Genomic DNA, 26,410 nt, shown 5'->3' on the forward strand with positions numbered 1-26,410 from the left:
TAAACACCCCACCCCCCACCCCCATCCTTACACACACACACATACACTTTCTGCCAATGGTGCATTGTCCCATACCAGTACTCTAGTCTTCTCGGTGATGTCATCAATGCAGCAAGCTTTGGACTTGCTCCACTAAGAATTCCTACAGATATCCTGTAGAAGATATATTGTCCCCTTCAACACACATGCCATTCATAATTTTTCCTAATCCTCTTTGTCATTTTTGCTCTAAAAAAATTAAACAGATCATTTACTACCTATAAATGCAGTTTCATTACAAAATGGTGCCAGATTTAAAGCAGCACACTGCACAGAAACTGTTCCCTATATACAATTCAGATGGAAGGAATCAGTGGAGTGTATCGGCCTTATATGGGGAATGTGCTCTATGGATTCTGATGACTCAAGAGAAATGGGAATCCAATGCAGTAGGCCACTCGCCTATCACTGTCTTAATGGCCACTGCAGCTTTTGGCTCACTCAGCCTCATGTGCAAGGGGGCTCTCTGCATTGGGACACACTCATGCACCCCCACTCTTAACTGGCCCAAACTCCAATCCGTGAAAGTTCAATGCACATGCAGGTTATATATATAAACATTGAAAAACATGATTTTTGCAAATAGGTAAAGGCATAAAAAAATGTAAGAAAATAACAGAGTAGGGGAGTGAAGCGAAACCACAGCATGGGGAGAAAATGTCAAGGTGCAGAAGAAAGCGTTGTAGCGGAAATGGGAAATGCTGGCTTATGTGACTTTGTTCCGTTTATTGATAAGGTCATCAGTATAAAAGTGCTTGGACACAGTAGAGTGGAATGCAGTCATCGTCCAGTGCTGTACAGTAGCCCAGACTGCAGAGAGAAGACAGAGAGACTGCTGAGCTACGCTGTAACTCCAGGATGCTGCGCTTGTAAAGCTGCGTACTGTAACCATCCATTACACCCTCCTCCTGCATAGACGTGCAATTGGTGCACACTTAATTAGGCTTAAACCAGAAAAAGATCTTATTCCTATAATCAATGGGGAATATGTCAGTTTTAAAGCTAAGGCTGTTGGACTTCATAGTGTTTGCACACAAATGAGCACAAGATTTTATTGTGCATTTAATATTAACCTGTTTAATGTCTAATATGTGTGAGTTATATTCCTTTAGGGTTGTGGCTGAACATGTTCCTGATTTAAAGCTAAAAGTATGTAGGCCTGGGACGACAGCGGAACTGCTGGTTTTGAATAAACCCTCATTTAAATAGATAAAAAATTAAGCAGTTTAGAATGTTAAAGACTGTAGTCAGGGTCAATGTCCATTTATAACGTTCCTCCAACAGGGGGTGCAATGGACGCACACTTAATTTTTAAGACTTTACAATTCACTTCAATATGCTGATTTTGTCCAGCATCAAATGCTGCATTATAAATGATCAATAATTCAATACAATTATAATCAGTCTATTCCATAATATGGTCAGATATTATTATTCATAGATTTATCCATCCATAATTTAGAAACAAGCATATGGTTCTGTTGTTATTTTTAATATCGAACATGATTCATTTTTAAATGATATATTTGTGTACAGATGGATACAATGGTATTTTCAACTATTATTATTATTATTATTATTATTATTATTATTATTATTAGATAACATTTTTGTATGTTGTTTAAATTTTTAAAACAAAAAATATTTTTAATACTTTTTATTTGTATTAAATTTTTTTATTATTTATCGGTCAAAACATATCAAATATATTATTTGTTTGTTTGCTTGCTTGTTTTGGTTTGTTAATCATTAGTTAGTTAGTTAGTTAGTTAGTTAGTTAGTTAGTTAGTTAGTTAGGTAGTTATATGTGTAAGTAAATATTTGCTTTATGCTCTTTTAGGATAAAATTTCACTTATCCTATTACCTCTGATACTAGCAAACTGCCTTACCTTTCTTTTCTCCCTTTCTCTTTTCCTTCTCTCGTGTCTTTCCTCATGTTCTCTTCCTTCCATTTCTTTTCCCTTTCTCTTTCTCTCTCACCCCTTCCTCTTTCTTTCTAGGGGGCGCTCTCTGTTCGACAGGAACATGCCTTGACTTGTACCGGCTTGTCTGAAGTCAGCTCCAGTTTGTGATCAACACAGCAGCTGTGTGTATGTGTGTGTTTGTTTGTTCCCTCTGCACAATGACCCTGGCCATGGTGAAGATAACTACACACATCTTGGTTCTACCAGTATCTCTCTGTGTCTGTCTGCTCTGTGCCCTGGACTTACAGCTGTAAACCCCTGGACTAGGTAAGACACTTTTTTGGGATGTGTTTCATTTCACAGGTAGTGTGAACACCCTTCTCTCTACAACTTCTTTTTTAGTGTCTTTCTTACCAACTAGTGTGCTATCAACACCCAACATGTTTATTTTGTGTCCAGCTTTATGTGTCTATTCAACAGAGTAGGTCTTACTTCAATACTGTAAAGGTGTAAAAGCTGTAGGTGGTAATCTTATCACCATGATTTAGTTTTTGTACCTTTCAGCTGTGAGTTTATTTAAAACTGTGGGTGTCAGTTTTACATTGTAATAAGTACAGTTGAACTGTAATGTCTAATTTAAGTTCTCTGTGGGAGTTAAGTCAATATGGTAGTTGTAAATATATAGTGTAATAGGATAGTTGTAAAATGTATGAGCTCGTTTAAGTTTATTAAACATAAGAGTTGATTTATTTCGATATGATGTAGGTATTAATTAAACTCTGTTATGCAATTCTGCACTGTCATTCAACACTCATATACAACAGCCAACTGTCATACATTTCAAAGGCTCATATATGTACATATAAGTATTGCTATATTATTATGCAATCATGTAATTATACTATTCACAACAGCTGTAATATTTCAGTAAGTATGATGTGATGATGCTGAGCTCAGCACTTCAATTTAAGCTTATGTTTCTCTCATGGCCATGGTTGCCGTGTTCATTGAATTAAGTTTATACCCACGGTCACCTTCATCAGCCTCGGCCCTTTCCCTGAACAAAAAGTATCCATTTGAGGAACAGAGAAAATCAATTTCCTTACTGCTAAAGTCTATTTAAAGCTTATATATCACTCTGAGATTAACAAAGCAAAGGAATTGTCAGTCGCTGAGATCATGAGTGTGATCATAGAATGTGGTTTGTGTTTTTTATTCAACAGCAAATATGTCGGTGGTTGTCCCTTCACTGGAAAACCCCAGCTTTACCATAATTCACTCTGTTCCTTCAAGCAGAGAGACAGATAATTTGTTCCTGCAGCCCAAAGAGACATTAGGTAAGTTAGCAGATATTTGTACAGATATAGAATTTTTTTTTTTTAATTCATTGTATAACAATTTAAAATCGTAAATCCAAAAGATGTTCTTTTGAATGCATTTCAGGAACTTTCAAAACAGTAAAATATTTAATCTTTCTAAAAATGTCCCAGAAATTAATTTATAATTTATTTAGATCTTTATTAAATTGATTGATTGATTGAAGCCTTTATTGCCCCGGAGGGAATTTGTTTTGCACTCAAGGAAGCCACATTAACATCCAACGACATTACAAACATAGAAGACACAAAAAAAAAAAAACACAACAATAGTGACATACAATAATCAGTCCAATATCTAAAAATGAAAATGAAGATAACAATTTCTATTTTATTTCTTTTTACTAAAATTAGAATTATGATGCACTCTATCATTTTGGATTGCAATTAAAATTCAAATAATATTAAATTAAAAGTTGAGGTTAAAAATTAAAAATTGTTAATAACATTAAGAATATCAGACCGGTCCTTGTTTTTTTATTGTCACAATATATGTAAATTAGAGTTAACAAACTGTAAAATAAAAATATTATAGAAAAATGATTTTAAGCACTGTATAACAAATATCATACTGTAATTAGATTACTAGATGTTGAGATTTAACACATTATTTGGTTCAAAAATGATCGCTGTCTGTTGAATCGCATGAGATTGATCAGGATGCTCATAGCACACCATAAATGTGTGATTTGTTGATTCCAGAATTGTTAAGCGTATAGCATATAGCTGCATTACATTAGTATGTACCTGTATGCGTATGTCAGTTTTATGTCACCAGGAGCAATGCGGTGATGTTAATAGTGTATTTTTCTGGATGAAGGGTGAGGTATTAAATTATTAATGCTCTCCAGTTCTACAAATAGAGCTTGCATTGATCACCAGTCTCTTGAGGTAACTGATACTGTTTAGAAATGCAGTGTTTGCACTTTGTCTTCCCAGATTGTTCCTTACTGTCTCCTGTTTTTTTTTTTGTTTTTTGTTTTTTTTGGAGGGGAAACGGTAGAGTTTCTTGCCTGTCAGTCATTTCAGGCAAGAGAGTGCAGAGGCCACCGTCAGATTTCCCACAACAGAGTTTCTTCCGTGTTATTTATTTATTTATTTATTTATTTAAAGATTGACAAATTTAGTGAAATAAATTAGGGGATACAATGTTCTTTCTCTTCAGAGAGTTCTTCTATCAGGCATTTCTATTTAGAGTGACACTTTTTTGTGATCTGTCTCATAATATCCTGAAATCTCTGATATAAGATCAATGTAAGTGTTAGCGCTGTACTGTTTTACTGCAAGCTTTGACACTGTATTTTTTGGCCAACTCAAATACCAGATATTTTGCTACATGATTAAAAAATGTCTGGTATGATCTATAATAATATTTAGGTTTGTACTTGGGTTCATTTTTTTAATATATATCATTAAAATACACAATCATCCAGCACTTTGAAATGAACAAAGGGCATAATCAACACAAGCCTCAGTTAACAAGTACTTTCCCTTTAAGATGATTAAGCTTGTGTATTGTCTGGTGTACGCTGTGGTAGAATGGACAGAGTAATAGTACAATGTATGTCTGTATGTGTGTGTGTGTGTGTGTGTGTGTGTGTGTGTGTGTGTGTGTTGTAAAGAGAGAGAGAGCACGAGAGAATAACTATCACTACTTTACTCTTCTTTCACAGCAGCTTTACCAGAGGTCCTTGCAGTGACTGAGAAGCTAAAGCAGGCACAGTGGTGAGATCTTTAATGATTATTCTTTGTGCCTCTGTGTGTTCCTTGAGTCTGTGTCTCTACTCATTTTTCTATCTTCCATAAGCAATAGCTTGCTCAGTTTTCTGTAAAGCTTCTAGTCATGAGCACATGTGACCCTTCGGTGCCTGATATCACTGTTTTAGCAAACAGGAAGTAAAAAACCAGATAGTACTATTTTCACAACAAACAAGGGGGAAGTTTTTTTATGTAATTCCAGAACTTTTTTCCGACAATCAGGCGCAAGATTAGCCTCAAATAGCATCACTTTCATACTGTGAGTAAATTTGAGAGAAGTATAGACGATGACTCAGCACATTATGCTGACTTGGCACACGTCACATCTTTTATATCAGCTTTATTTTGGACAGTAAACATGTGAATCAATGAGGAGAACATGTGTTAGAGGTGTACAGGCACACACATGTCGGTGGCAAGACTGGGGAATGCCATCTGGCAGTTCCTTGCTTTTCCCCTACTTCCTGAAGGCCGGTATTAGGGATTACATCAGGGTTAAGGCAGCATGGAATTCCTACCATCATGTGCCCTTGACTGCCTCATGAGACGCACGCGAACACGACGCTGTAGTTTGGCAAGTACAGCAAAAATGGGATCACGAGGCTTTTGTTTGTGTTTGCACCTTTGTGTGTGTTTCTTATTTGTCAGGGGTTTTTGAGGGTGTGAGTTTGACTAAGTCTAGACCAAAAACAATCACACCTTTTTTCCCTATGCTGTTAGGAAAAGTAGAAAGATTCCATCTTTGTGCTATCTGGCAAAGAAAAATGGTTTTATGACCACAATGTGTTTATGATGTGTTTATGAGAATGATGTGTCATTCTGCATCATTATCCCCATGAATTTTAAGATCTGTTTAGTGGCGTTTGAATCTTCCTGTAATTTTGTAATGCCGGACATGTGATCAGACATGTGGCATGTCGGCTTGCACGTTGTTCTAGTCACAGAGTTCTCCACCTCGAGCAAGCATGTATAGAGGTGATGTACAATGACGCAGCAGCGCACACCTGGCATTGCAGGAATGACGGGCGTGTCAAATATGGAAATGAGACATAGACGCTTGAACAGGAGTATAACAAGTTCAGAAAAGTGTGTCTGATATTTATTTAACATTGTCATTGTCATGAGAACAAAACTTTGGGCCTGACATTATGAGAGTTTATGGGTACTTCTCTTTCCATTAGCTCGAGATCAGTTTCAGTTTGACTCACGCATGTTCAGTCATTCCCTCAATCCATTGGCTGAAATGTCTCTTGAATAAGGCAGTAAGCAGAGCAGGAACTGAAGTGCCCTCTAATTAAAGGTGCTTGTGCTCAAGCACTGATAACACATCTGGCCCCTGGAATGTCGTGTCAGCAGCTATCATAAAACGGCATGAACGGTGTGTCCTATACAGGAAGCCAACACAGGCACAGCCTCAGAGGTGGATAACTTACTGTTTGTTTCTTATCAGTATATCTATGCATTGAATCCAATCACATAAATAATGTGGATACTGACCAATCATTAACCATGTTGCATGAGATGTTTGCGATTGACAAATTAATTCGAACTTATTGAAATTGCTGCATAATTGCTATCACAGTGTAACACAGTTATAGATTTGTATTTTTCAATCATGAATCTCTCACTTGAATAAAATTCAATCTGTTTAATCCAAGCCAGTGTATAATATTAGAAATAATGCCAGATAAATATTCCATAAAGGAATACACACAATACTCTATATTTTAACCTAATCTCTATCTAATGCGTCTGTAATATATGTGTAATTACCATAGGGAATAATTTTTGGTTAAAAGGCATGGTTAGACTTAGATTAAATACTACAACCTTCCCATGCTAATAATAAAAGTAAATATAAATTTCAATATGTATTATATTATAAATAATACAGTACACAGTATAATACATGTATTGGAGGCACATTTTCTTCGCACTTTAGAGATTTGGGGTTTAGATTCCCACCTCCACATTGTGTACAGTATGTGGAGTTTGCAAGTTTCCTCAAGAGTTCAAAGATATTGGCACCTCTAAATTATCCGTGGTGTGTGAATGGATATGTGATTGCGCCCTGCAGTGGGTTGAAATTTGATCACACACACACTATACAGATATTATGCAATAATTCGAGATTACTTCACAAAAAGAGTGATGATAGGAAAAGAGGATGAAGAGAAAGAGGATGATTCTATTAACTGAAACAAATTCAGATCTGATACCTATGACGTGTGAATCAGTGTCTGATTTATGGAAATGTCATGCAACATTAAAAAACAAAACAAGAAGGATTTGAGCACAGCCGATGAATCACCTACAGCTGCATGGATGCAAGCTTCTGCCCACTGTATACTCATGAGCATGACAATCACCAAATTAACTTTATATACATCTAATCTACACAATACATTCTAAAAGTAATAGTTATAACTAGTGAAAAGAAAGCAGATATGAAGAAAGTGAATGGAAAGGAGAAAAGATATTTCAGTGAGTTTGTGGTCTTTCAAAAGCCTCAGAAACAGAAAGTCAACACAAAATAAGAAGTAAACAGGATATTAGCGTAAGTCTAGTGGAGGTGGTAAGGTCTTAAACCTTTGGCTTTCCCAATCCCTTAATGAAGGTTTGTAAATGTTTTAATTTATTTTAAGGATGAGCCACATTTCCATCTCGAACAACCCTTATTTCCAGTAAATATAATCTGGAATTTTTTTTTATAAAATTTACACTTAAAATAGGTCTAATGTTTTAAATAAATTAATTAGGTGTATACTGTTATAACCTCACATGATATTCAAGCTCGCTTGCCTGTCCAACCCTCTGTGTCCTGGTTTGTGTCTTATACTGTGTCTTGTATACAAATGCGCCAAAATTGTTCATCTTGAGTGTTAATGAGCTATTAAAGATCCACATCTGCTAATAATTCTGTTTCGTATTTATAAACTTACACAAGACATTAAACCCCATTACCTATAAATTAGCATAAGGCTCCTGTGGTTAGTAGCATCATTTCTTTTTAATTTTAGTACTTAGAGTACACTGTTATGCTGTTGTTATACTGTTTTATTTATTTAATATTATTGATGATATTATTATTATTATTTCCATTTTTTGAGAATGTATACACTGTGTAGGTAATTGCGCAGACATATATTGACAGAATACACAATTCTTGGGGTTAGATTAGGATTTATGAGCTTGCAGTTGCTGGCTGTGAGGGTATAGAATAAAGCTTGACCACATTGTCCTTGGTAGGCCATGATTTTTCTCTCTCTCTATCTTCCTCAGTGTTGTTCATCCTTTTTTTCTCTACTGTACTGTAAATGAGAAGAGCAGGCTTACTTCTATCAGCTGTGAGTCCTGTGTCGTTGTCAGGGCAGAGAGAGAGGTGGGGGAGGAACAGAGGGGGGCAATTAACCTAAAATAACCCAGTGGTGGGGAATACCAAGTGATAAACCTGAACACTATCTCTGTGGGTGTTCAGCAATTCATAGCATGGGCTCTACCTCTTTCCTCTCTCTCACACTCCTACGGCATGTTCCTAACAGCCACCTTTCTTAGAAACACCAACACATGTACACAAACACACATACACACACAAACCCTACTCTCTCATCTAATAAATTTGTTAATCCAAATATAGTCTGAACCTCATGAACTTAGATTCATCGTTTATTTGCGAACAAGTGAGTCACCAGTTTTTATGAGGTTGAGAAGATGATCGTAGCGTATAGCCTAGAGTCTAACCTTTCAAATGGACTGCTCTTACTAACACGAGGTCTCTTTTTTGGGCCTTTTCTTCTTTATTTTTAAACTTTATTCACTTTTGTATCCAGGTGGTCAGAGTGTTTTATGGACTATGTAACAAAGGAGTGACTGTAGATGCCCTCCACACCCACACACACACACAAACACAGGGCTCATGCCTCATTGTCTAATATATCAGGAATTTGCAGGAAAATCACGTCACATTCCCAGTCGCTGTCTCTCTTGTATTCTGGATTCTTATTAATTTAATTCTATTTTATAAGGTTTCCTTTTCTTTCTGTGCATTTACATTGTTAATGTAGTAAGATAAATATAAAAATATCAAAAACAAATTCTACCATGGTACATCTTTATAATTGTGAACAGGTAAAAGAAGACATATGTGAAACATGCTTGCTGAAAAGCTAATAGTTGAATTTTTTTTTTAATTACAATATTTTGCATATTGAGTGAGATTACAGTACAGAATTAATGTAGTACATCCTGGGCTAAAAGAACTATATGGTTAATATCTAGTTTAATATGTATATCTTGTTATATGTGCCATGAGCATCGTGTCGGCTAAAAGTTAAAATAAAACATGAAAAATACAACACCACTTTCATGAGGTTTTTTTTTTTCCACAGGAATAACTCATCATCCTTGTTTCAAAGGGGACCCTGGGATTTAAAACTGTTAAACCCTAGTGTGAAAATTTTGCACTTATCTGTCATCAGCAGTTAGTCTGTCATCAGTGGTTATAGCTAAATATTTGGACATACAAGAGCTCTTAAAAAACTGTGATTGCTGACACAAAGGCTTCCATAAAGTAGGACGTGTATTTCTGAACTGAGTTCTCAAGGGATGAGAATGAGGAAAAGAAATGGGAGTAAAAGTGCAGAGGAGAAGGAGGTAAAGAGTAGAAGAAGAGGTGTGTCAAGAGAAGTGGCTACTGTGAGTGTTTCTCTGGCAGTGTCTTAGCTGGTTGTTGTGAGGAGTGAGAACGAAGCAATCAGCAAGTATACTGCCGCAGAAACTCGTCACCATGCGAAGCCTGTCCAGACGCAGCTTCAAGACTTTGACCTAGAGATCGAAGGAACTCCATTTTATACCATCAGCCTCTGTGTAATAGTGATCTGTTTCTTAATATTTGCACTTCAGTTTCTCATTTCTTCTGTATTTGTGTTGTTTCATTCTGTATGTAATAGTTTTTACTGTTCTCGTTTCCGCAAATGTCTCTTGTAATAAAATAAGATGAAACATGCTCAGTCAGCTGTTGCCATGAACAACATGATTGATTGATTGATTGATTGATTGACTGCTTTGTGTTTGTTTGTTTGTTTGTTTGTTTGTTTGTCGGCAGCCTGGCCGTAACGCGGGCCTGATGAACATGTGCAGTTGTTTTGCAGATTGTCAATGCTTAGGTCTTAATAAAGTATATGCTATCCAGCACTTCTCTGCTTTTAACGGTGATGGCATTAAGTGCACCACTATATATATATGTGTGTGTGTGTGTGTGTGTGTGTGTGTGTGTGTGTGTGTGTGTGTGTGTGTATGATTCTTCAAGGACAACACTGAAACTCAATAAATATACTGAAATATTTGTGATGTGTGTAACAATTCTTGTGTGATTTGTGCCAGATTTGTTATTGCCATGGGCCTGTACTAGCACAGTTATAATGATATTCAGTAGGTGAGCTAGTTTCGCGGCGATCTGAAACGTGAGGATGCTCAGGTATGACAGAAAACTAAACTGGCAACTATCTGCGCAAGGACATATACAAAGAAACAATATTTAAACAGGAAATTTATAAAATATAATAAACACACTACAAATACAAAAGTCTGCATACAACACTACAGAGTAAATGGAAGGTCAGTGGTGCTTAGTTGTTTATCGAGGATTCAAGACCTTTGGGGAAAGAACTGCTCGGATGTTGTGTAGTACTGTGTCTGATGTAAAGGAAACATTTATCTGAGAGGTGTTGCTGGAACATGTACTATTTGTCTTCACTCTGATGTCTTGCAGCTTCACAACTAAGAGCTTCTGCTGACCAATCAGCATTTCTGCAGTCTTAAAAAAAAACAGGAAGATGCTGAGTTAAGGTTAAGATGATCACACTGCCAGATCGGTTGTACGGATACAAAGCCTGTTCAGAGATGTTACATTTCCAAAGCTTTCATAGACAGAAACCTTCTGAAATGAGTTAGAGTTTCTTTTCTCTCACCATTTTTTAGTAATGATTATGCAGAGCTGAGACAGCTGGTCATATTAATGGAGTTCTGGTAGCAATAGGTAAAGATAAAGCAAGTGTTGAATCCCTCTGGTGTGGCGTTATGAGTAATGTAGGAAACCACCAGCCGAAATGAAAATAAACTCATCTGTCATCGACTAAAAAAAAGTCATTGCACATTGAAAATATGAAAAGTCATATATGAATCTCAATACAAATTATACAGACACCATCTAAGATTTTTACTCACACAGAAAAAAGAAACTTGGTTTTATGAAATCAAAGTATTAAATATAAGCTATGAACAGGGTCATTGATGTGTGTGTTTTTTTCTGATTGTGTTCAGCTGTTTGTTTAAGGTTCCTTGTGAAAAGCAGGTTGTGCAAGCATGAGAAGAATCACTTGGCTGTGAGTCAGAAGGGGCTTTTGGTGGTAAAATTATTTTATGGTGCTGATGTGCCTGTACTTGAAATAAAGGAAGCTCTCATTCAAATCGGTGTCAAAGATGACTGAATGCTTCTATATTTAAATCAGTAAATCATATCAATCGTTTAAAAAGACTTTCACTAAAGGTGGAATAGTAAGGTGTTACACAAATCAAATTAATATTGAACTAAAAACACTAATCTACAGAATTGTTTATTAAGGTTATCAGTAATAAATCTGTAACAGAATATGCACAAGCTTGTGATCAGATTTCATAGTAACATACTATACAAAATGAGTTCTATATTAAATACATATTCACATTTATAAGCCATTTATGGTTGCTTTTATGATTGACATTTGTACTTTATGTCTGACATTTTCCTGTATCATTCCTTTTAAGTACATACAATAAAATAATGTCATAAAACAATGTACATTTTTACAGTAAAATAATATCCAAAGATGTTCAGTATAATCCTCAAACATATAAAACCTATGGCATATACAGCATATGTTGTACAGAGTACACACAGTGTAAACTTTAGACTTCCCCTAATTAACAGCAATCCCAATGTAATCACTGTAAATAAATCCTTTTTTTATTTGATTTGATTTTATGAATTATCTTCAATGAAATATTTTACTTTGCTCACTAATACACTAAAAACTGTCTTGATTTACAGACTTTATAAATCTATTTTCTATCTAATTTATAATTCTAAAGTTGTGCGTATGTACATAATTATCTGTTATACCTCAGTAATTTTCTTCCTCACACTACTTACCATCTGATGATACAGTGAGATCTGCATAAGAACTGCATAATGTGCAATATTCCTCCCTACATAGTTTACATCATATTGTATTTCATTTAATTGCATTTTTATTTTATTGGGTATTTTATTATACTTGATTGCATGTACAGACTTACACCTCTCTGTTTTTCTCTGTTATGGCAAATAAACCTCTTGAGTCTTGATTCTTGATATTATAAGCTACTAATTCAGTATTCCATGAACATTTAAAAGGTGTGTATAACATATACAATATATTACTTTAATATAGTATTCAATTAGTGTATTTGTATAACTAGTTTTTGAACTGTACAGAATATCCAATTCACTATATAGTACATACTATGTTATGCAGCATGCTCCTAGTGGAAAATCTGCACCAGAATGAGAGGACAAAACAAGGCTCAGCTTGAGAAACCTATAAAACATTATAATTAGACTATTTTGACTTCTTTTTGTGGAAACACACAATTATGCAAGACACAGTTTGGTAGAGTATAAAAGGTTAAGACATAGAGACCGTTGATTCTCAGGCCAATGTAGGAAAAGGTCTGATGTGGCTATTTCTGCTGTAGAATTCACAAGCAAAATACGAAGCTACTTCCTGCAGCTATGTACAGCTATAGAGAATGACAATGAGCCACTGCATGACACCCACACGAGAAAAAATGTACAGCAAACCGGCCTAACGTGTTGGCTCATCTTTAGGAAAAGAATTGATCTCTCTCTCTATCTCTCACTCTCTCTCCTGCTTGCTTGCTCTCGCTTTCTCTGAGATGAGATGATGCATTTGCTGCAGAATATAGCAGGATGAAACACTGCAGCTCTTCAGGAGGCGAGCCTCTGCATCGCCCTGTAGATAACTAAATGAGGAGGGGGAGATTTTCCTTTCAATGTATCAGCAATACTGCAAACTCAGTGATGGGGCCACTAGAAACCAGCTCACTATCCGACAATATGGCAAGAAAAAGTTTTATGATATCAAAAGACACTTGTAACTGCATATATCCGAATTCAGAAAGCATGGTAAGATATTATTTTATGCTTTATGAACAGTTAATATTGCTAAAAGATCCACTTGAGTAGAATGTATCATTTATTTATGTTAATAAAACAATAAAGTGAGGTCATGTCATATTAATTCATAAAGTAGAACTGCTGCAGCCTACAGTGAGACAAGATCATTGAAAAGATATGCAAAGGAGATTTAAATAAAAAAAAGTACAATTCTAAGTGTAATGTACAGTAAAAGAGAAAAGTAAAGGTGTATAAACCACACAAAAGGTAATAAAAAGCAAGACACTGTGAAAAGTCCACATCAAGACTGATGATGCAAGGCTTCTACCGATGCTGATATAAAGAGATATTGGATACTTTCTTTCTATAACATAGCCTGTCTAGTAAATAACACAAAAAAGATCAATATTTACTATTATATACAGTCTGCGTTCCTCTCTTACTCTTCTCTCTTGGGTTTCTTTTTATATATTTCAGCATTTGCACTTATCCATAAATACTGGATATATTTATTATACTATACTATATATACACTATACTATATGTGCTCATCATTTTAATAAAAAAACATATAAAAGAAATTACAATTGTTATTATAATTATTAAAATAATGTCCAATTGCTTTTCATTTAAAAAAAAATATATATTTTCGAAATAATTTTCTAAATATTTTCCTATGCATTGTAAACATACACTATATTCACTTATGTAAAACATACAGGTACAAACATGCTACACTGAAAAGTACAACTTATTATTATTATTATTATTATTATTATTATTATTATTATTATACTATTTACAGAATTGTAATAGATGAAAAGCCTTATATAGTTTAGTGCTTCAGGATTGAAAGCCACAAAAATATCACTGTCTGCCTGTAAAAACACAGGCGATGCTTACATTATTTAGAAAAAAATATTATATCATTATATTATTATAAAAAAAACAACAACGAATGAATCAATAATAACATATACGTTTTTTGACCTCCTTCGATGACTGTGTATAATTTCACAAGGGCACAGTGAAGAGCTGCTGTTTTTTTGCCTCGTGGTTTATGACGCCATCTAGTGGCCACTCTGTATAACCACACGTTAAAGGACCATTAAATTTAAATAATAACAATAAATATATTATTATTATTATTATTATTATTATTATTATAACATAGAAACTCATTTAATGTTTATTATCGTTTTATAATCGTATAGGCTGCGTTCAATATATTAATCTGCGAGAAATACGAATAAAGAAATATAAATCATTTAAAATAAAAAAAAGAGTTAGAATTTAGAATTCTGTTGGTAAATTGTATGTTAATATGGTAATTAGTAATAAAAATGTTTTATTTGTTTGAGTTCAGCTTGACTTTCACTGGGAGGAGTTAAAGTGACACCAAGTGAAGCTCTCTCTCACTCACACTTCCATGTTTTTCCTTTGAAGTGACGAAACTTTACTGAACAGATTTGTTCGTGTGTCTAAAAAAATAAAAAGGGATATTTTGTATTTAGACAGGAATTTAAAACTTACCGTAGGTTAAAAAACAAAACGCGACGTTCGACGAAACCAAGTGAAATGGAGACGCCAGACTGACTTTCCTGAGATTTTACGCATGAAATCCAGCCCTAATCCGGTCTTCTGTCCTCACAGGGGTTGTTTGAGGAAGTCATGGCGGTGTGGTGGGAGCAGGAGGACGTGGCTGTGTATGAGCAGGTTGTAATATTGTTGTCTTGTGCTCTCTCGGTCTTGGGCTCTGTGCTGGTTATTAGCACGTACGCGCTGTGGCCCGATTTAAGAACCACACCGAGACAGCTGTTAGTCTTCCTCTCGGTAGCTGATTTAATCTCAGCCGTCTCTTACTCGTACGGAGTTTATAAAGTTTTTAAAGCGAACACTTGGGACTGCGTGACGCAAGGAGCCTTTTCCACTTTCTCCAACACCAGCTCCTTCTTCTGGACCGTGGCCATTGCTGTGTACCTGTACATGTTCATCGTGAAGTCCAGTCAGAGACTAGCCGACAGTTTGGTCTTATATTTTCATCTCATCAGGTATATCCTGGGTGCTATACATGGTTCATGTTGTTGTTGTTATTATTATTATTATTATTATTATTATTACAACAACAACAATAATAATTTATTATCATTGTTATTATGACCATTATTATTATTATTACTATTACAATGTACAATGTTGTTGTTGTTGTTGTTATTATTATTAATATTAATATTGTTGTTATTATTATTGACAAAACTGAACCTTCCCATTTTGCTGACCTGTGGTTACAATGTGTTCCTCTCTTTCTGGTTACATTTTATACACAATACATTTTATCCTCGATGTGCATCATTGTAGCACAACATAACATACTGTACATAATGCACTGTGCACACACTCAGGGGGTTTAAAAAAAGGTAGGCCTACTAATGTGTACCTTTCCTTGTCCCTGAGATTAGTCCCTTATCATTTGCACCTTTTAATATTTATCTTTCAGATATAAATGTTGGTATAATGTAATAATCGATCTGTAATTAGCTTGCAGAGTTTTAAAGGTACACACACCCTTCTAGGTAAAAGATAAAGGAAAAAGATTAAGCAACAATGACTGGTACAGTTTGCTACACTTTCTATGAGTGCAACAAGGTGTGCCTAACAAACTGGCCATTGAATATATATATATTATTTATTTCTCTCTCATTTCTGTCAATCTCCTCATACATTTTTGTAGCAAATATAATTCGACATCGTCTACTATACATTGTGAAACAGATCGGCTGGTGGTTTCATTGAGCTTCTAACTTTTACATCCTCTTTTTGCTTTCTGTGGTCAGAATGCTGCTGGAACTTCAACAGAAATGACTTGAATCATATTTGATTCACTTGTTGATTCGTTTTCTGTAACAGCATCTCTGACAACAGTGACCGTAATGTTAATCATTGATGATGTGAGGCTTTCTGTACATTTTTCTACAGGAAGTAGAACAATTTCCACCATGTTCTAATCTTGCTTCTACAGGTTCATCAGCCAAAATATTCTTACTATCATTCAAAATATGTTTGGTCAGATTTAATGTCAAAACTTTGACCGGTGATGTACAGTATAAAGCTAATTACATTTCAGTTCATTTTAAATTTTGGTGTTTTGCATCTTTGTAAATAGACTTTTAATGATGACTGTGTTATTTAAAAACGGGCATCAGCAGGTATTTTGCACAAACTACAAAAATGAGTAACCGACTGTGTGAAGCATTTTAGCTGCAGGTCATAAGTCAGTAAATTCTACCACCATTTGTCAAATAGTGTATAACTCACTGTTGTGTGTTTAACTAGAATTCTGTCTGTTATAGTTGGGGCGTTCCCCTGGCCATCACAGTGGCAGCCGTGTCTCTGCAGAAGATCGGCTACGATGCGTCCGAGGTGTCTGTCGGATGGTGCTGGATCAGCATCAAGGAAAGCGATCATGTGTTATGGATGCTACTCACTGGAAAGATATGGGAACTACTTGCCTATGTGATACTGCCTGTGCTTTATATCCTCATCAAGAGACACATCCACAAAGCGGTAAGCTGATGGTGTCTGTGTTTTATCTTTCATTATCGATATGTCACATTGTGAAACTGTCTGGTCTTGTGCTTTCAGTATAGATGTGGAACTAGTGAGGGTTTCAATTATATATTGTACAGTTGTCTTTGGTTTATTCTATTCTTATTCTTATGTTGTGCTTGAGCCTAGAAAAAGTGAGCATAATACATTAAGGTTTAATCTGTTTAATCTGCTGCTTGTATTTTTTCCTTTATTGGATGAATGGAGTTTTTTTTTAGATTGTCATATCTGGACAAAAGCTCCATAATTCACCCCATTTTATGTATTATGCCACATCATAAACCACAGTTACCCAGTGCTAAATCCAGCTTTATGCTCTCATCATATAGCTGCCTGAAATTGGTATTCATTTTCATTTTAATGTTCTGGTAATTTGCTGTGTTATTTTATTACAGCTGATAATAAATCCATGTGACATTGGCTTTAAGATAAAAAGAAAAATGCTTTCTAAAGTTGTTTACTACGGACAAGAATCAATTGAAAGTGTGAAAGTTAGTCCCATTTGCTGATTCTTGTCTGTAATTATAAGCTTCTTAAACTTTTCTATCCAGCATGCAGCCCTCTCAGAGTACCGGCCCATCTTGGCCTGTAACCGACTTTCTCACTCAGTTCCTGCAATGGCAGACAGAAAGCTCACACTCATTCCCATCATCTTCATCACACTGCGCATTTGGAGCACCGTTCGCTTTGTGCTGCTGCTCACTGACTCTCCTGTCAGACAAAACCCTGTGCTGGTCACCTTACATGTAAGCATGAAGTAAATCATCTCCATTAATTAAAAAGAAAAAGGAGGGAGGGGAGACATGCATTTCTAACACGGTTTCTGATTTTGAAAATTGAAACCTACCTGTATTTAAGCATCGGTTTCTCTTTGCATTATAAAAAGAAAGAATAAAACATGAGTTTCCTTAAATTCAAGTTGTTCTGCTTTTTTTTTTATGCAGGGAATCGGGAACACCTTTCAAGGAGCTGCAAACTGCATCATGTTTGTTCTGTGCACTCGACCGGTGCGGGCAAGACTGTTGGCTCGGCTCTGCTGTCGAAGCCATGACACACAGAGCAACTCGGATATTCCGTCTTACCACAGAGCTAAAACACACTCGTATTCTCACACAGACAGGCCCAGCGTCTCACACATGGGAGTTGATGAAAGTGAGGATGAGGAATAGTAAGTAAAACCCTGCTTGCTTGTTGACCTTCAGCACTTAATCTAGAGCACCACACTCAGCCAAGCAGATCTGCTGGAAAACTTGATGAACTGTAAAGTGACTGCCATGCTTTCTGCACAGAGGAGCAGGTGGATGTGTGTGAGTGTTCAAAACTCCACTTTCTGATTGCGAGTGCGTTGAAGGATTAAAGAAGACTGCAGTCACATGCTACACTTTCTAGAGTCCGAGTGTCCTTTATGTTCACAGTGTAGCAGTGCTGTGTTGTATGCTGGCACTTTAGTATTTTTTCCCCACTTAATCATGAGCTCAGGGATGTGAGGATTTAGAGGTCATTTAGTTACGTGACCAAAACCCTGCACGTACTGTGAACATACTATTTGAATACCTCAGTCATTTTCTGACTAAATACATCTTACAGCACGGAGTGCCTTGAAATGGACTAACAATGTATTTGAAATTCTGTTTTAAACAAGTTGGATATGTAGCATGCCATTATTTACCTGTAACCAGACTGACTGTTAGGGTGTAATCTGATCTAGTGAAAATTACAGGATAACCTGGAAAATAATTACTGATCCAGATCATTGATCTTAATAGTCTGTGTATATATATTATTTGAAAAATGGAAATTTGTGGCATAGTACACTTTATTGATATTTTTACTGTTATGGTTTTTGTTTTGTTTTTTAGTAAAGTTACATTGACCAAGAGTCATTTCAGCTTGTGTGATTGTGTTTCATTGTGTTATCTTTGTTCATATGATGGCGAACACACTCAAACATAATGATCCACAATTCCTCTATAAAGTTTAACAAGTCACTCAAAATCTCCACATATCCATCCAATCAGAAATACTTTAAAGTCACTTTTTAAATTCCCTTCTTGGAGCTAGAGAAAGAGCAGACGTGGAGAACTGTCTATTTGACATATTTTAATGGAGCATGTGACCGTAGGCCATGCTGGAGCTGATTAGGACATTTAGTGACTCACTACTCTGAAGGCAGCAGCTAATGCTAAGCAACTCTAATGATTGCTCAGTACTAACAACATATTACATCTGTATCTCTTTTACTCTTCTCAAAGGTGTTCAGTGGGGGTGAGGTCAGGGCTCTATAGACCACTGGAGTTCCTCCAGACTACTTGTCAATCCACAAATTCTCCATAGAGCTCAGGGCCACAGTCATGCTGGAGCATGGGCCTTCCCCATACTAGGTCCACAAAGCTGGCAGCATACAATTGTCTAAAATGTATTTGTATGCTGTAGAATTATCATTACTCTTCACTGGAAATAAGGTGCTGAGCTGAAACCACAGACTGTTATCAAACTTTGCTATTTTTCTTTGTGCAATCTGGTAGGAAACGTTCTGGCATCCAAGACCAGATTTGTTCATAAAACCGCCAGACTCCAGAGAACACGTTTGCACTGCTCTGAAGTTCCGTGCATGATGCATGGCATTGCACATAATGATCTTATACTTGTGTGCAGCTGCTCTGCCATGGAAACCCATTACATGAAGCTTCAGTTGCTCAGATCTTGTGTTGGTGTTGTATTTGTAATTTACACAGGGCTTTCTTTGAGTGTGTGTTGTATGGTGTACCATTTCACAGCTGAGCTCTCTGTACAGTTGTTATAGCTGATTTGGACTTTGATCATTGTTGACATTAATTATAGATCTGCCAGTTTTTGAATGACTGAGATTTGGATTAAAGCCAATTCATTCAAATGACCAGTTAAATAACATGGCTACAATTCACAGATCCCTACAGGTCTAAAATTGTTTAAATAATTTACAGGGGTGTTAAATTTACAATGGCATGGAAATCCAAATAGCTCCTTTAATTACATTCATTCATTAATTTTCTACCGCTTTATCCGAACTACCTCGGGTCACTGGGAGCCTGTGCCTATCTCAGGCATCATCGGGCATCAACTCAGGATACACCCTGGACTGAGTGCCAACCCATTGCAGGGCACACACACACTCTCATTCACTCACGCAATCACACACAATACGGACAATTTTCCAGAGATGCCAATCAACCTACCATGCATGTCTTTGGACCGGAGTTCCCGGAGGAAACCCCCAAGGCACGGGGAGAACATGCAAACTCCACACACACAAGGCGGAGGCGGGAATCGAACCTCAACCCTGGAGGTGTGAGGCGAACGTGCTAACCACTAAGCCACAGTGCCTGCCTGCCCCCCCCCCCTCTTTAATTACAATAATACATTTATAGATACCTCTTAATAGTACTGTTGTTCATGGAATATACAGTAATGGTGGTGTCTGTGGTGAGGTAGTTTAATTCCGTTTATGTTATCCATGTTAGTAGTTTTTGATGCAATTTCCTGCTTGTTTGCTTAAGGGTAACATCAGGCATCGCATGTTCCCCTCCTCACAACCGGAGGCAACCATCATCCAAGTACTAGCACTTCCAATCTGTTCACTTCTGCATCCATAGGCATTTCTACCATGCTCACGCTATTGTTCACTGCGAAGCATTGTCGGTTTTCTGCATACCGTATGTATGTATGATTTCTGTTTGTTGGTTTTTGTGCTATTTGGATTCTGTGTTATGGATTTGTTTGTTCTGTGGATTGCTTCACTTTTTATTGAACTCTGCCTGTTTACTGTTCGTTTATGTTGCCTCACAATTCTGGATTGTATGCTTCGGTGTTTAAATAAAATGCCACATGGATCCAGCGGAGTTTCCACAGCTACTGATGCTTGTAGCAAGGAGAAATGCTACAATCTTTACCATCAGCAAATAACCTTGCTCCAGGCTACAAATGAGTAATTACTGATCGCCATTCGAGGACTCCCATTTATGCAAGCCGAATCAGTCAAGATGGCACTCCCCAAGTTTGATGACTCCGCAGAAAAATGTAAAGAGATTCTATTTCAATGCAGTATTTATTTCACCCATCAACCCGAGGCATTTTCAAATGAAACAACTCTGTGTGCCTTTGTTATGTCTCTGCTAAAGAGAAAGCTTTGGAATGTTCATCAGCTGTGAGGGATAACTCCCAAATCAAGAGTTCCTTTGCCTATTTCACTCAGCAGATCCCGGAGGTCTTTGAATACCCTGTGGGAGGAAGGACATTTCTGTACATTTGTTACAGCTATGTCAAGGGATCAGCACGGTAGCAGAATACACCATCCAATTTAGAAATTGGCCACTTAGAGTGGCGTGCACTCATGCAGGCACGATGCCCTTACACTATATCAGTTCATCAGTCTTGCCATTTGGCTAGACAATCTCCATCGCAACCATCCATCCATGAACCCACCTACTGTACAGAGAGTGCCCACAAATAGCTGAGAATGACTTTGGTTTCAGCAGAGGAGCGACAGCGATAAATCACCCAGGGTTTGTGCCTGTATTGTGGACAACTAGGTCATCGCTGTGCTACCTGCCCTAACAAAGCCATTTGGGGAAAGGCCCACTCATCTCTTTCATCTTTCTTTTTACCAGCCGTTCAGACCCACCAGATAGCCGAGCTCATAGATTTGAGTTCCACTATTAATCTTATCCACCACCAACTGGTGCAGGAGCTCAATATTCCCATGTGAACCATGTGCATCTGCCCATAGAATCACTGTGGTAAACAATCAGACTATCAGGGATGGCATTACCCACCAGAAAGTCCCTCTGGAAATTTGAGTGGAATGGTTCCACACTGAGATAATTACCCTATTTGTCATCACCTCTCCATTAAACTTCTGTTAAAGGAACTCATCCATTGGTTCTCCACTGTGAGAGACACCGTTTTAGGATGGCTGTACAGCAACCCTTTTGGACGATGACAATAGAGAGCCTCAACACCTAAGAACCTGTTAATATCCCAACAGAGTATCACAATCTGATTAAAGGGGAAGTCGTGGCCTAATGGTTAGACAGTTTGACTCCTAACCCTAAGGTTGTGGGTTCGAGTCTCGGGCCGGCAATACCACGACTGAGGTGCCCTTGAGCAAGGCACCGAACCTACTGTCCATCCTAAAAATTCAAGCTATGGAAGAAATATCAAGGAAGCCCTAGCTGTTGCCTTTATACACCCTTCAACTTCCAAGATGGTAGGCTGAGACCCTGTATAGATATATTCTGTCACAATAAAGCACCATTACCCTATGCCACAGTGGATCAACTCAGAGAGGCACGGATTTTCACTTTCAGCTTTACAACCTGATCAGGGAAGGTGAAGAGTGGAAAAAAGCTTTCCATACCACTAGGGGGCACTATAAATATCTTCTTATGCCTTTTAAACTACCTAATGCACTAGTGGTCTTTCAATCTTTTATCAAAGAGATACCTTCCCCGACCTCATCAATCAATACATCATTGTAAATATAGATGATATACTGATATATTCAATGACAAGAGAACAGCACATAAACCATGTCCTGATGGCTTTTCTCCCTCTCCTTTAGCACCATCTATTTGTGAACACTGAAAAGTTTTTATTCCACTGCACCACAACATCATTCCTGGGGTATATCATAAGCCATCAAGGAGTGGATATGGATCAGAAAAAGGTTATTGTTTGTGTGGAGTGTTACATGTTCTCTTGTAGGTTTATATGCCCGCAGGTGGATTGGCAACCCATCATCATATTTTGTTGATGTGCATTTGAATGTCTGGAGCCTAATTCACCATTCATTAGACATTATAGGGGTGCAGTGATTAGTGATCAGTGATTGGTTTATCAATATAAAAGGAAACAAATGTAAGGCATCAACTGTAAACTGATTATTAGTGATTACAACTAATAATAAATGATTCATATGATCAAGTTTCATATAGCAAATTGGTTTAAAAAAAGACTCAGCACTACAAGAGTGTGCATCCTTACCTTGTGCCCAGTAGGTTTTAGAGACATCTTTAGTTTCTACAGAATCCCTGAATCTGGAGCCTACTTCACCAAGATGAATTGATGAATAAGTATTTATCTGAATTCCCTGTCATGTACTATGTGTACACCATATATTCAACTTTATCATTTTTCACCCATCAGCCTCCACTTTGTTTGCTACAATGCTGTACAGTTAACAATGAGCTATTGACCTTGGCTAATATGAATGCTATATGAATGCTTTGCTATATGAAACTTGATAATATGAATTTTTTTTATTAGTTGTAATCACTAATAATCAATTTACAGTTGATGCCTTGATGCATTACATTTGTTTCCTTTTATATTGATAAACCAATCACTGATCACTAATCACTGCACCCCTATAATGTCTAGTACAGTAGGTTTTAGAGACATCTTTAGTTTCTACAGAATCCCTGAATCTGGAGCCTACTTCACCAAGATGAATTGATGAATAAGTATTTATCTGAATGCCCTGTTTTACACTCATCATCATGTACTATGTGTACACCATATATTCAACTTTATCATTTTTCACCCATCAGCCTCCACTTTGTTTGCTACAATGCTGTACAGTTAATAATGAGCTATTGACCTTGGCCAAGACTATCAGTAAACCTTAGGATTGTGCTCTCACCACAATTTATTGAGTACAGTAAACCTGCACTTTTTTTGTCTCGGTGTCCAATTCCTGGACATTGCGGATTCCCACCTTCTAATGCTTTATGACACTGCAGAGGAACATCCCACAAAAAATGGCTTTAAAGCCCATGCTGTGGGGTCACCCTCCTCTTTGTAAACTTCAGCTCTGCATTTGTCCCGTGCACTGCAGAAATAAAGGAGCCAAGTCCCTACTGCTTAAGCTGACAAGGTACGCCACAATCAATAAGATTAATGAGTTGCTCAGGGAAGAATAGGAATGAGGCAGTCTGCAATGCTGCACTGCAGGAGGGACAAAACCCCAGTCGCACAGAGACCCCTACTGTCGAATGAGCACTGCTTCAGACATCCTTAGAAATGACCTATGAGGAGGGTGTTATTGAGACAGGAAATGATTTGATAATTTATTAACAATCATGGACAGAAGCTGTGACTGTATATTCACTGTTAATATTTTGCAAGTTTGACTAATAGTAGAATTGTGACCTTGACATGACTTGAGTTGTTTTCAATAGCTTATACGCTATTTTCTTAATACTGTAAGAGTATTTTTCTTGCCATGAAAGCTAAGAACTCTTAAGAACTGTTGGAACAGGCTTATTCTAATGCAATAATTATTTTTTTCTAATTTGTGAACTGTGTAATCTTTCAGAGAACTGCATATGAATCTCTCCAAATATGTTCATGTCTGATGTACATTATAATAATTTGGAAACTTAAGTAAACTGTACTGATGTAACTTAAATGCAGTCCTACACTAATTAACTGTGAGGCTAAAAAGAGGCACATTCTACATTAATAATTTGGAAACGCTGAACAAGGAATGCTTTATAATTCCTCCACACTTGCCTGAACACAGGGTTTTGGCAGCTTTCAACATCCACTGAATTATGTCATTCAATGCACTCTTTTCTAGAGTTCTTGCACTTTCCCTCATAGCATTTTGGCCATCTGCCCACTTAATCAATTAAGTGCAACAGGGGAGCTAGGCGCAAAATACAGAGGTTAAATAAATTACCACAACTTCTTTATTTAGATTGTACATTTTTGATTATACAGCTCCTGGAGCTGATAGAATAGAGCACCATTGCATGACTATTAACTGAATACCTTGTTTTCAGACCAGTGAGAATCACTGATTAATTATAACGTGATTAGAAAAGGGTTTAGAAAAGACTTGAATAGTCAAAGTCTAATTTAGAATTGGTAAAACTGGCAGGAAAGGCTCTGAGCTGCTATGACTAAAACATTATATATTATTCGGGGTGCAGTGATTGGACAATTTGGATTGATGCATCAATTTAACAGGCAACAAATGAAATGAATTGAGGCATCAACCATAAATGGGTTTTTAATTATTAGAATTCATTATAACTGCTTATAAATTAATCTTATTCTTATTATCAAGGCTTCTACAGCAAAATTGTATATAAAAAAAAGATTCAGAGTAACTATTTAAAAAAAAGCACTGACATAAAGCGAAATCACATCACAGCACATTCCCTGGTATTGACAAATATCAACAAATATTAACAAAAATTGTCTCAAGATTAGAATTCACATTGTATCATGGAAACCTGAGGTATACACCCCTATAGTGAAGACTAGATGTACACGTGTGCCTTCTTCATTGTTTCTGGATAAAGAAATATATGCATGTAACTTTATTATACAGATGATTTGCAAAAACAATGAGATGTTATTTTATTTGTGTGTCCCTTTTTAAAACCAGTTACAATGTTGAGCCTAAATATTATTAGCTTATATTTTGTATCGATATGCTTTCATTTTTTTGCATGAGAGATAAATGTGATATATTTTCACTTTATTTTATTGTAACATAAGTAGAAATATATATTGCCCTAAAGTAATGAAAGTTTAATAATGCAGGATGCAATAGGAGGTTAAACAAACATTTTGAAACCTTTGAGACCCTAGAATTGATTCAAAGTGATAATAATAGGCTTTTTGTGCCTCCATTAGCCACTGCAGTAACTGCAGAAGTGTGAGTCTGAGGCATGGAGTCACAGTGCCAGCCAATAAAAGCATTTGCTGCATACTTCTATACATTCCAGTTACTTCCACAGTCTGTAGGGGGAGCCAGTGTGCTTTGCATGTCCAGTATCCACCTTACACACCAAGAGAAATCAGAGTTAATCAGACAAGAACGGTTTCTTTTAGAAAGTGCCCCAAGGTAGTGGAAATGGCCTATTCATGACCTCCTTTTCCTGCCAACTGCTTGTTACAGTGATCAAAGTTGGGTTGGTGGGTTAACTCAGACCTGACAAAAGGATTCAAGCCAGTTCCAAACAGCCTTCAGTGTTTCCTCTGTTGCCCTGTCAGACAAAAAGCCTTCACACTGCATACACGCTTCAGCTGTCATCCAAGCTCTCATTGCGCTCTCTGGGACAAAGACAGAATAAGGTCAGCGTGGGGGAAGTCTGGTTTTTCATCAGATTAGTGTCTGAATTAAAAAATGCAGGACTTACTTTAAGCCTACAAAGTGTGTACATGTATCAGGGTCAAATTTACCGGTATAGATAGTATCAACTAGATCTATAAAGGAACAATCAGCACATAGATGAGATGTACTTTTAATAAACTTTAGTATTTTTTAATAGATAAAAGCTTGTACATTTTCAAGTGCTTTTGCCTTCAATCAAACATTGGCCACAGGCAACATTTAAGTCTTGATGCAAAGCAGGGCAGCATTCAAACACATAGACAGGAATTCAGGGGGATTAAACCCCATTACATACATACTCTCAATCACATAGAGATTCACACACTCTCTCACACAACACATACA

The 26,410-nt window shown here is 36.7% G+C and overlaps 1 protein-coding gene and 2 long non-coding RNA genes across 3 annotated transcripts; 2 read left to right on the top strand and 1 right to left on the bottom strand.

Annotated features, from left to right (window-relative positions):
* Positions 1-2,056: 2,056 nt before the first annotated feature.
* Positions 2,057-10,218, top strand: LOC113658348. Its single transcript, XR_003444366.2, has 4 exons — positions 2,057-2,271; positions 3,168-3,281; positions 4,994-5,045; positions 9,467-10,218. It is a non-coding gene; the product is annotated as an uncharacterized LOC113658348 (long non-coding RNA).
* Positions 10,219-10,613: 395 nt separating this feature from the next.
* LOC113658349 lies at positions 10,614-15,261 on the bottom strand. Its single transcript, XR_003444367.1, has 2 exons — positions 14,827-15,261; positions 10,614-10,893 (listed from the first exon to the last, which is right to left on the bottom strand). It is a non-coding gene; the product is annotated as an uncharacterized LOC113658349 (long non-coding RNA).
* Positions 14,728-18,782, top strand: gpr157 (G protein-coupled receptor 157). The gene is made up of 4 exons (XM_027170730.2): positions 14,728-15,344; positions 16,644-16,857; positions 17,451-17,645; positions 17,844-18,782. The coding sequence occupies exons 1-4, from the start codon at positions 14,965-14,967 to the stop codon at positions 18,066-18,068; spliced, it is 1,014 nt and encodes a 337-aa protein (XP_027026531.1). The 5' UTR covers positions 14,728-14,964; the 3' UTR covers positions 18,069-18,782.
* Positions 18,783-26,410: the final 7,628 nt, after the last annotated feature.

This window comes from Tachysurus fulvidraco, chromosome 23 (assembly GCF_022655615.1).
Source record: "Tachysurus fulvidraco isolate hzauxx_2018 chromosome 23, HZAU_PFXX_2.0, whole genome shotgun sequence".
NCBI classification, from domain to species: Eukaryota; Metazoa; Chordata; class Actinopteri; order Siluriformes; family Bagridae; genus Tachysurus; species Tachysurus fulvidraco.